The sequence below is a fragment of the Mytilus trossulus genome, chromosome 7, assembly GCF_036588685.1.
Source record: "Mytilus trossulus isolate FHL-02 chromosome 7, PNRI_Mtr1.1.1.hap1, whole genome shotgun sequence".
Taxonomy (NCBI): Eukaryota; Metazoa; Mollusca; class Bivalvia; order Mytilida; family Mytilidae; genus Mytilus; species Mytilus trossulus.
The window spans coordinates 23,875,144-23,887,887 of NC_086379.1; the positions used below are offsets into that span (position 1 = coordinate 23,875,144).

Genomic DNA, 12,744 nt, shown 5'->3' on the forward strand with positions numbered 1-12,744 from the left:
TAGTATGTAATGGTACATATAATCTATATAAAAAGATATGGTATTAGTGCCAACTAGACAACTCTCCATCCAAATACCATTTGTAAACCAATATAGGTCAAAGTACGGTCTTTAACACGAACCTTGGCTAGCACCGAACAGCATGCTATAATGGACCAAAAAATGAGTAGTAAATAAGCATTCAACGGGGAAAACCACTTCATAAAAAAAAACGAAAAACGAGAAAGACTTATGAACTACTTCAACAAACGACAACCACTAAATATCAGGTTCATGACTTAGGAAAAAATGCAAACAAATGTAGCGGGTAAAAAAGTTTTGATACGAACTAACCTTTACCCTTATCTGAAACAATGGTTTAACATCACAACATAGAAAGGCACACTATAAAACTGGATTAACTGAAATCAGACGAAAAGTTTAACGGTGAACATTTATCATCATTCAAACCAACACCCATTACGTAACTCACGAAGATCATGCAATCTGCACCATCAAAACACTGTGAACTAGATCCAATGCCTACTTATTTACTAAAATCTTGTTCAAACGAAATTCTACCGACATTGACATCCATTGTTAATTGCTCGTTGTCAGAATCACTGGTGCCATCTTCATTTAAAGTTCTAAAGTTTTTGTCATAAATCTTGGAAAACGTTTTTCATCGCGGCTTGAAAGAGGGACGAAAGATACCAAAGGGACAGCCAAACTCATAAATTTAACACAAACTGACAACGCCAGGGATAAAAATGAAAAAGACAAACAGAAAAACAATAGTGCACATGACACAACATAGACATCTAAAGAATAAACAACACGAACCCCACCAAAAACTAGGGGTGATCTCAGGTGCTCCGGAATGGTAAGCAGATCCTGCTCCACATGTGGCACCCGTCGTGTTGCTTATGTGATTACAAATCCGGTAAATAGTATAATTCGGTAGGTCACATTCATGAAAGGGAAGGGGATTGTAGTTACGACGTAAGGAACATATCCGATATCATTTGTGAAACGGTTATTCCATAACGGTCAACACCACATAGAATCGAATAATCTGCACGAAAATCTGCAATCTGCATACCGAGCTCGCCATTCTACAGAAACAGATCTTCTACGTGTTTACCGCGATATAGTTTCTTCACTGGACAAAAACAGTTGTGTTGTACTTCTGATGATCGATCTTTCGACCGCACTTGATGCTATGAACCACGAGATTTTACTAGAACGTCTGATATAATTTTGGAGTCTCCGATAGCGGCTTGTCGTGGATCGAGTCTTACTTATTGGAACCAAACAATCTGACGATCTACGCCTTCAATATGGTGTGCCTTAAAGCTTTGTTCTAGGAACAAAGTTATACTGCATGTACTCGAAATATATTGGTAAAATATGCAGGCGACATGAAATGTTATACCACTCGTATATATGCTTACAACACTCAGGCATATCAAGTGATTAAACGGCAGGTGATTGGGACGCTCTGTCCGACCGTTTAAAAGCGTGTGTGTCAGAGATAAGCGACTGGATGACTTCAAATATGCGAACTGTGTTAGGAATCTGGGAGTGTTCTTTGATAAGACCTTGATTATGAAACAGCAGGAAACAGCCGTCTCAAAATCATGTTACAACCAGATTTGAACCATCGGAAACATCAGATTATATATCACTGAAAATGCGTGTAACCCTGCTCTCTTGTCACCTCCAGATTAGACTATGGAAACGCTTTGTTATTTAATGTAAACTCTTCCACTATAGCAAGACTGCAACGCGTTCAAAACACAGCAGCTAGACTTATCACAAGAAAAAATGAAGTTTTACTCCATAACACCAGTTCGGCTACATTGGCTCCTCGTGCAATTCCGATCACATTTTAAAATTTTACTTAATCTTTGTAAGGCATTACACGATAAAGCACCTTATTATTTGGAAGAACTGATTGTATCATACGCTCCTATTAGAACACTTCGGTCAGAAATGAAGGACTCATAACGAAACCAAGAGATGTCCGCACTGAAATGTACTGTGAAAGACGATTCGACCGAGCTGGAGCTTTATTGTGGAATGACCTACCAACTCATTTACGGAAAGAACAATCGCTTCCTCTTTTTAAAAAAAAAGGTTTAAAGACACATATTTTCAAACTGGCGTACTGTGATGTATAAGACCTGTGATAGGTCCTTTTTATTTTTACCTTATTCAAATTTAAAAAAAAAATCTCTGGGTTTTACTGATTACATTTCTACCTTATATTCTGTGATGAAAATATTTTAAAATCTTGTGTAAATGCATTCAACAAATTATCATGGAAAAAGAAGAAAACTGAAACAAAAAGGAAAATGTTGCAAGAGTTGTCGTTCTTTTTCCAAGATTTGTTCATTTGCGGGTTGTTGTTATTATTGGTTGAAACTAAATTGCAGCCTTAACAAACTATTTTCCTTTCAAGATCAGACTCACGAAATTATTCATTAACATTCAAATCGTTTATAAAATGCAGATTTTTCCAAAACCACGAACTCAAAAGTACACGAAATGCAATACATTTCCTCAATTCACGAAAATTGGTACCAATGAAAATAAATGAATCCACAATAGTGATTTTTGATTTATTTGCAATTGACAACTATTACAGTAAAAGTACATTGTTTTTGTTATTGAAATATTTAGACAATTGTGACGTGTTATTTGGGTGCTAATTCTCCAAAAAGATTTAATATGCATGGTTTCTCAAACTTTTTGTCTTTTATACATCTGATTAAGGTAATTTTAGAACACATGTCGTGTTCACGGAAATCAGGATTGTTCTTTTTTTTAAAGAATTAAATATGTCACGCCAATTTATAGGTAATCAAATTGAAATAATTATGGTTTTCCTGATTCAAGTTTTATTAAACAGCTTATTAATAGTCAGACTGATAATTGCAATTGTTGTCGCATCAGCGTTCCTGGTGAAGGTAGATCACAAAATAGCGCTTCGGAAACAAAAAATCCTACGTGCTATTTTCATTTATACAGCACTTTGCTGATAAGTCTTTCATTGTGATATCGATAGCAGCTATTGTTGTGAATACTTTATAAACATATACATAGGCAATAGCCTGTTCTTAGTTTGACATGAAATTTGTCGTATTTTATTTTATACAATATCGTACAGCATACAATGTATCAACTCAAAGACAAATAACATCTCGAACAGACACTCTCTGGAGTGTTTTGATGTCTCAGCTTGATACCAGTGTGATAATGAGAAAACAATTTCTTAATTTTATATAAATATTTAATGTTATTGTTAACAAGTGTAATAAGGTAAATACAATTTAGGTAGTGTGCCAATGTTTTAAAAAGAAAATGATTAAATCAAACAATCAAAGAATTGCATTAACTTCAATCGAAGTGGGACTAGATATTTTTTACGTTTACCCGTTAAGCATTCCCTAGTGGTTCACAGTGTTGCACTATTGTGTCAAGAAGAGATATTCATATTACCAAAGGGGGAATCGAAAACATCTCTTTTCCGGTAAATTCTTGCAGACTATTGAACAGTTAGATGTGTGTTACATTGCAATGAGCGTCAGGTCTGATCATACTGATTATCACATAATTATACAATTTAAATGCATTCTAACACAAAACAAAATGTGAGATTTTTAACGTATTTGAGAATCCAGATGGTATCCCTAAACCATATCAATCTGACAAAAGTAAAAGGCATTCATCGTAAGAGGAAATTATTCAATTATGAAATATGATTTTATTCTTTTTCAACACAACCTTTTAACAAAATTATCGAACTTATGCTATATTATTATACTGATCAGAAATATTTATTTTTATATTCCTATATTTAGAAGTATTAGGTACTCTGTGGAGGTTCTTTCTATATCTGTAGCTGTAGATTTATAACATCATCTATTCGAGTACCACAAACGGTTTGACTCGGATATAAAAATATCGTCTCCCGGATTTCACCCTTCCGGTGGGTTGGAAACATGCCTAAGAAGGATGTTAATTTGGCTTTTTGAGTTGTATAAATTCCCACAGCACGAGCTGACAATAAATTACATGTTTCGTATGAATGTAATTACTTTTTAGAGAGGTAACTAGGTGGTTTTGGTATACAAAAGTACGTGTCCTTAAAAAACTCTTTCGTCAGTGGCAGACGACATTACATTTTGAAAAACCTACATTTCGGTTGTTCAATATGTCCTGAAAAAGAATGATATATTTGACACAAACATCAAGCAGTGTTAATACATTAGCGTATGGCACTGTAACATGTTCAACTCCGACTTAAGCTTAGAATATTTTGTTTATTTCAAGTACAAAAATGTGAAACAGGACCTAAGTATAAATTCTATATGATTATTTGTAATAAAATGTCTTAATTAAATACGCAGCCTCAAAGGAACTACATTAAATGATACGAAAAAAACAATCAATTATTTGAATGTCTTAAATTACACACATTTCAAATACAGGTCATCTAAGTGATTTTTTTTCTTTAGTTTAGGAAACAAAATATTATTCGGTTTATTGTCCGTAAATACCTTACTTAATCAAGGCCACGAATTATGATGATTTTATCTGACATAGACCAAAGATAAGTTACCTGATATTTACCTGTAATTATCACAACGTAGTGGATTGTTTCAAAGATGATATTCCCGACTCTAGATAACATTTATAGTATTGCCAAATGATGAAATATTAGATTGTTTAGTGATTAGTTACTAAAACAAAATCCCCAGGGGATCTTATTTGATGAATATTGCATAACCTATAAACAAAATGAAAAAACAAAAATCCTATCGACCTTTGAGTGACAAGGATTGAAATAAAAATCTCCTACAGAACGAAATGAACCAGTTTAAAAGAACTGTAGTGATAATGATGAATATAATTTATCATAGCATATATGGTATTAGCAATGGCTCCAAAAATAGTTTTTTACGCTTTATCTCTCCCTTTCGGTGAATCAAATTTTTAAAATACACAAAGGGACGAAGGAGTCCAATCAACATTTTGTTTTGAAAACTAGTATATCTGTATATTAAGCAAACTCTTTATACTTGTAAAATTTTATAAATAAAGTTGCAGCCGTTGCTTTCACTTTTTTTAAATACATTAAAGATGTATACTTTGTCTCTATTTTGTTAATTTTTCCACATCCTGCATATGCTTTTTTACAAATAAAACGAAACTGACCATTTAGAACAGATTCTTTAATCTGGTCACATGAAACTATATCATGTGTCCGTCCTGAGTAACCATGAAAAACTTCTCATTGGATTTCAAGAAAAAGAAGACTTGGCAGCGGACACACACAAAAAGGCTGTCAAAACTGATTCAGAAGCTTTAATGACAAACCCAGAACACCTGAGCTCACCACATGTGTTTAAATGGTCCAAGTTACATGTTAGTTTTATTTAATGTTTTGTAAGATTCTTTGTTTTTATGTAATTTGTTGGTTTGGTTTTTATACATTATTTTGTGTTTTTGTTCTCCCTTTGATATCTTCCATCTCCCTTTTATTCCTGACCTTGTCGACTCATTTACATCTAGCAGCTCCTTCCACTCAATTATTCAATGTATTCCAAATATGCCTGACCTATAAAATTGATGTAGTCGATACTTGACGTTAAACGAGCTGAATTGTTAGAGTTTATTTTCATCAAGAGAGGTGACTAAAAACTAGAATTTAAGACCTCCATATATCAATCGTGTACCTGTCACATGACAGAAACATTTGATCCAGCGGTTCTCGTTGGTTTTATTCATCATATTTGTTTTAACCATACATCAGACTGTTGTTTTATTTTTTTTAATGTGAATGTTGTCATACAGGGGTACTTCTTCTGTGTTTACTGATTGATTGACTAATTGTTGTTTAACGCCATTTTAAAGAGTTATTGGCTAAATGATGACGATCATTTCAATTTTGGTGGCAGAAGACGCAACCCGATCTTAGACAGGAAAACTAGCACTCCAACCCAATAAGACGTATTTACACTTTAGTATTGTTTATTGGATTCTAGCGCACTCGATTATCACGTGCTGATATGTACTCAAAACCTCACTGTTAATAAACAAGTTATACACTAGATGAATCATTTAGATCACTTGGCCATTGTACACCCTTAGACATTGAAAATGTGTGCCATATCCTTTGCCTTTCCTCTCATTTTGACAATAAACTAAGTTTAAAGTACAGTATTTCTTATTATACGGATGTTTGAAGGCCGAACAGTTTCCTATTTAGTTGTTAACGCCCACACTATTCAGATGTCTCATTGGCTTTCATATCGGATGTTCTTATTTTCATAAACATTTGAAAGCGTTAAAGAAATGATTCAAGCATCAGACATTTGAAGTCATTAGTATTTTTAAAACATTGATACTAGTTGTCATGCAAGTATTTGTACTTATAGGAAATTGTTCGGGACACGTTTTGATTAATAAACCATGATCATTTTGAGTAAATTAATTCTTTAAGGGATATGCTTTGAAGATTCTTCCTATCCTGAAAGATATCTCTGTACGAATCTTAATTTAAAATCAATAAGATAATTACTTCTTAATTATACCTTAAACCCAGTTTTAATTGCTCCAACGTTATGTGGTTAGGCTTTATAGTGCTACTAAAAATGCATCGCATTTCATCATTTCAGAAATAAAGAATCCTTAACGAGATCTTCCAACTTCAGAATCCGATACAAATTGTATTTGATATCTTACTGCTAGTATGATGTTTCTGAGAATAATCTTTGGATACATGTAAAACGTCAAGGGTTTTTATATAGCAATACATATTAATGAAATGTGATTTCAATACGGCAGTGTTCCAACAAAACAAAACAAAACATTAAAGGCACAAATAGGTCAACCAATTGTCTTTAACAACAGTAAGGTGTCTTGACAATGTACATGATGTATACGATAAAGCGTGTTAAACTTAAATGAAACTATCATAGATAATCATACCGACAACAACAATTTCCCAAAATAACAAAAATACAGGAAGATATGACATAAGAAAATGAGTGACAAGTAAATATCATTTACAGAAATGGCGCATGTTTACGTCAGTGAGATTGCAACCAGAGAAGGCGCTAAATCAACCAAAACTAGAAATAAGTTATCAAATTACTGTTTTGACACATTTACAAACTAAAGGTTGATTAATATCGAATGATTAGAGGATCTAATTAGGTCTTCATTTCTGTATTTCGCGCCATTTTTCTCATTTCTTTTCGTCTTTCCAAATTTTCTTTACAATGTTATTTATTCTTTCACATTTTCTCCTTTTTTCGTTTTTCTATTATTCTTTACTTCTAATCTGTAAAAACCAATACATATCCTCATTTAAGTCACTTCGGTAAAACAGAAGGCGGGAGAAATGTATATTTTGCATGCATGTGGTAATGTGTGAACTTTAATCCCTCAGAAGGTGAAAATAACGAAATCGTATTATAGACAGGTGGAAAGAAAGAGCAGGTGTAATTGACTAACTGTTGTCGCGTTTTGAATATGGATTTCTACTACAGTTCTTCATTTGAATTGGTTCAAGTTTCTACTAAATAACGGGGTGATAATTTAAAACTTGGGCGGGGTGATTTTTGGGAATGGACAATCTGGCTCTGTAAGTATTGACACAAAACAATATTAGACACTGCATATTCGGTATAGAGAACATTCGTATGGTAGAGTTTTAAATATTTGCCTGTGAGATGTTGTCTTGTAAACTACACATTATAAGTCCGGCTCAATTTGTTGGTATAGAAGAGTCAGCATGTTTAAATTTGTTAAACGTGTTTCTATCCTGCATATTCCTATAGTATTTGCTACTAAACTTAAAATATGCTTTAATGCATATTGAATTCGAAATGGTTGCCAAGAAAATGCGAAAGATTCCGGGGACATGTTGAACTCACAACACCATTGCGAAAAAAACCAACAGTACTAGAATAAGAAAAACAATATAGAATCAAAGCTTAAGACTGAGCGACATGATCTTATAAAAAAACCTGGATTGATATCATGAGTTCCGGACCTGAGTAAGCAGATCCTGCTCCACGTGTGACACATGATGGGACAATTATCCCCTAATATTCAAATGATGTGAATTTAAGTAAGTATATGTCACCGTACGACCTTTATGAATGACATGAAACGAATATCGTAAAGTCAACCATAAAAGTACCCCACATGACAAATTATGAAACAGTTCATACGAAAAACCTAACGACACGGTTTATGACAAAAAAATAAACAAAATATGAAAGACAGAAAACCATTTGTCGTCAACATTGAACTCTATTTTTTACTGAATAAACCAGTTAAACACTTGTGATATACAAATGAATTGGTCAGTCTTCCGTATAGAGACTGCACACTGGACAAGAGTACTGATACACTTAATATACGATTTGGAAAAAGGTTCATATGTACACTCCTTAAACGTTATATTAAGTTTCCTCAAAGAATCGAATCAGGAAGAATATTGCCTTTAATCCTATAGGGGTTTGTTTCCTTATACGTCCTTTCTCATCATAGAACATGTTGATCTCTTGGAGCAAAGACGAAAACAGTAACTAAGTGGACTTATTTCCACCTGGAAACAGACCCAATCGAAACACTTTTTCATATGAAATTGTGTATAATTTTATTTTGCTTTATCTATATTTACATTCTAAGTGTAACTATCAAGTTGTCTTGGGAGTATATGAGCCTTGAGGTATGATTCCGATTCATACCGAGTTGAATTTTTAATGCCAATGATTTGATTTAAAGTTTTTTTCAATATTTCTCAAAAATAGGACAAGATTTTTTCCGTGAATATGACTTTTTCTTAACAAAAAAGAAACGAAAGCAAAAAAAAAGCGACAAACCACAAACAGCGGTACCATAAGTACATTAAACACAGAACACAAAAATGTTTGTTTTTACATTTGATATATGACAAAATATGGTGTATAATCAACAATCATTTTGTACATTTTATTATTACTACAATAACTTTCTGTAGTACTTTCAGCTTAACTTTTCATTTCAATCACAAACTGGAAGATTCACTTAATGTCACCTTAAGTGTAATTGCTTCCGAACACCACTCTATCGAAGCAATTCTTTCTCTCGTAAATTAACTGTTTACGTATATATAAGTCTTGTTTACACGACATCGAAAGCATTTTAACAGTTAATGCGTAGTATATAAAAACTACAAATACAAAACTGCCTAATCGTAATTAATTTTGGCTTCACAGAAATGATTGTCGTAAGATTTTGATAAAGCTTGTATAACAAATATGTCTACTCACATGACTTGTTTGAACAATATTAACAATGAGAACAAAAATTCACATAATTAGAAGAAATATCGAAAATGAACATGAAACTAAATGTTTATTTATGTTAATCCGTCATAAACGAGGGTTTCCTTTCGTTTTCTTTTTCATAGTTACTCGCCACCGCCTCGAATTCCTTACTGCATTTATATTTTAGATTGAATGGGTTACGTTTGAATGTCACTTGTTGTCTACGAGACGCAGACGAAGGAATCGGTGATTTCAGTTTTCCTATATGATTATTATATACCGATGACGTAGAAAGTGTTTTTGATGGAAAACTGTTCACAACAGTGTCTGTATTTTTGTCTATTTTCTTCAGGATAGAACGTTTTGGATTTTTAACTCGTGGACTTGTTCGATTAAACTCATGTTTGGATTCTAAAGGAGGTAGTTTAACAGTTCGTTTTGCCTTTTGAAGATTAAATTCCACCTTCCGTCGTTTTGAAACTTCATTTTCATCATTCGCTACAATGGTAGAGGTGTTGCTCTCGTCACTAGGATTTGTAAGTGTGCTCTCTCGACTTTTCCTATCGAAATAAGGTTTTTGTTTTATTGGAGGCAGCACAAGGCGGTTACTTATGTCCCCTGCAACTGATTGTGGTGTACTTTCGTCGTCTCGTTTAACCTTCTTGTTTTTCTTTTTCTTCGAATGTTTGTCTTTTTTCAATTTACATGCATACAGATGTGTTAGGAATTCACTATTATCTGAATAACGTTCTTTAACTTCATCCAATTCTTTAAGTTTTTTCGCCCAATATCCTTCATCGTGTTCCGACGTCGTTGAATATATCGTACTACGACTTTTCGTTGTTGCAGTACTTGTTGTACTGGTTTCCGATCCTATTCGTGCTGGTTTCCTACTAGGTAAAATGAATTTGGAGGGTGAAAACTGGTCGTGATATCTGTGGTAACCTTTAGTCGGAGACATTTCTCCCTCACTCATGAACATATCTGTATCTGACACAACACCGTTCTTATTTTTCTTCCTTCTTGGCTTAGTATAGGAAGTGAATCGGTTTTGAAATTCATGGTCATCTAAATTCCCAATTAGTCTTAAATTATCTAAACCACCTCCATATGGTACCGAAATGACAGCTGAGCTCAGTTTCTGACGTATTCCACTGAAAGCAGATTCTCGTCTATCTTCCTTAGAAAGCTTTCCCAATTCTCGTCGAGAATATCTAACGTAACTAGGCAACGCAGTTAGTACATCATCATGAGAATCCATCATGAGCAGATGATACAGATTCTCGAGAATTTTATTAATTTAATATCTTTTTTCAATATTCCTTATCCAAATTATCTTTCGCAAATGTAATTCAACATGTGCTTGGTCAATTTAATCATCTTAACCTCATTAAAGGATACTTCAAAAAGACTGGGCCAAATAAAATCTATTTTCTTCAGGTAATTATTCTGATGAAAAATAGATCATGAATGTTATTCCTCAAGGCGAATTAATCCCATTTCACCGTATAATGTTATCTATTGCAAGAAGTAATTACGGATGCTTTTAAAAAAATATAATCTCCGATTTTCACATTGTTATCAAATTCCAATTAGAAATGATTATTCCATATTAGCACACATTTTTGTTAATCATCCGTTTCATGTTATATTTGACAATTTTCTGTGTCACGTTTTTATTTATATAATCCTATTTTATTGGTAAAATATTTATTTTGCATGTGTTTCCAATATTAACGTACAGGCTAGATGTCAAATCCACAAACAACCATCCACAAATGACAGGTAGATCTTAATTAAACGTCACCTGATACTATAATGACTGCTGTACTAGTTAATTTTATTTGTCTATCTGAAATGATACTTAAACATTAAAACAAGTCCAAAATTTAAAACATAAATAATCTATTGTTTTGTGACGTAGATTCTATTACTTATATACAGATCACAAAAGAAAGACGAGAGCTATTTGATTTAAAACAAACAACATTTCATTAAAGTTCGTAATCAGAGTTTGACTGAGAATTTAAGGACAGTTTGGATTGTTTGGTCACAATGTAGCCATCGGTTCGTGTAATCTAAACGATAACAAGGGTATATCTCTTTTAACCTTAATAATTGTAAAGTCCTTGTCAAAATAGTACATGCAAATCTAATTCTCGTGAAAGAAAGTTTGTCAATGAATTTAAATCTAGCATAACAATAAAATCTTTAATTTCTTTCTTACAAAAACTGATATTATATTATGATATTTTCACCTTTGACTTTGTTCGATTGCTTGTGGCACATGCAAAAATATGTATGGTATTAGGATAATCTATAAACCGACAAAATATCCGACACATATGTATTTCCTATGATACATATATAGATTTTAGTATTCCTTTCCATTTCCTCGTGATTTAAAATATTTCGGATAGTGTTTTTAATTAACACTCCTTCACGGCCGACACTCGGCTAACCGAGAGATAGGTCGGTTAATCTATATTGAGTATGCGGCTATATCGGCGGTGGGTCTGTTAATCAGGTTGGCTAAAGTCTGTTAAGAGTAAAACTCACAATTTAATGTTAAACTCTGTTAAATATACAGATTTTTTGGCATGTTATGAGAATCACATCAAAAAAAGAAAAGTGTCTGACAAAATGATATCTATCATAGAACAGTTTGCACCATTAAAAAAAAATGCATAGCCTGCGCAATTTTAAGTAAAACGAAAAGGCGTCGCGCAAGTATGTGGTTTTTATGCTTGTACGCATAGCAATATTTTAGATAAAAGGGCAAAAACCATTTTTAGATATGATTTAAAGGACACAAAGTAGTACTTTGGTTCTAAAAAATCAATTGCCGTTGATAAATATTTCATAATTGTTACATAAGTTGAGTTATACCACATTTAAATGAATATTAGGGGAATACAGTCTGTTAATGGGTTGGACAATTTAAATCGTGTCAGTTAAGAGTTATTTAGCCACGACAATAATCTTACTACCTTGAGTTTATATTTTCACATTGAAAAAAATAAGATGTACTTGTGACGAAAAAATTAAAATACGGTGCAACAGTATCCTTATAGAAAGGGCACTTTTATTTTAAATTTTTTTCTCTGCATTTCATCAAAAGGGTGTGTCACTTCAAAATAGCGTTATATGGAATGATTGGCCGCTCAAATTTCCATGAATTTATTATGTACGCCAAGTTATCAATCAGCCATATTTTTTTGTCTGTTCAAAATCTGTAACATCTATGAATCTGTCTTGTGTTGCAATGCAGCTGGTTAAATTTCATGCGTTTTCTTTGAAATACTAAGGCCTTTCTACCTCAGGAATATATTACCTTATGCCGGCGTCACACATTGGCAGATAGACCGGCGTGCAACAAACATACAGAGAAAACCGAAGTACGTCGAAATAAAAGGTAAAATTGAGAAAGGAA

General features: G+C 33.1%; 1 protein-coding gene across 1 annotated transcript; it reads right to left on the reverse strand.

Moving 5' to 3' along the window:
• Window positions 1-8,967: 8,967 nt before the first annotated feature.
• LOC134724805 (uncharacterized) lies at window positions 8,968-11,245 on the reverse strand. Its single transcript, XM_063588067.1, has one exon. The coding sequence runs from the start codon at window positions 10,573-10,575 to the stop codon at window positions 9,409-9,411; it is 1,167 nt and encodes a 388-aa protein (XP_063444137.1). The 5' UTR covers window positions 10,576-11,245; the 3' UTR covers window positions 8,968-9,408.
• Between the last annotated feature and the right edge of the window lie 1,499 nt (window positions 11,246-12,744).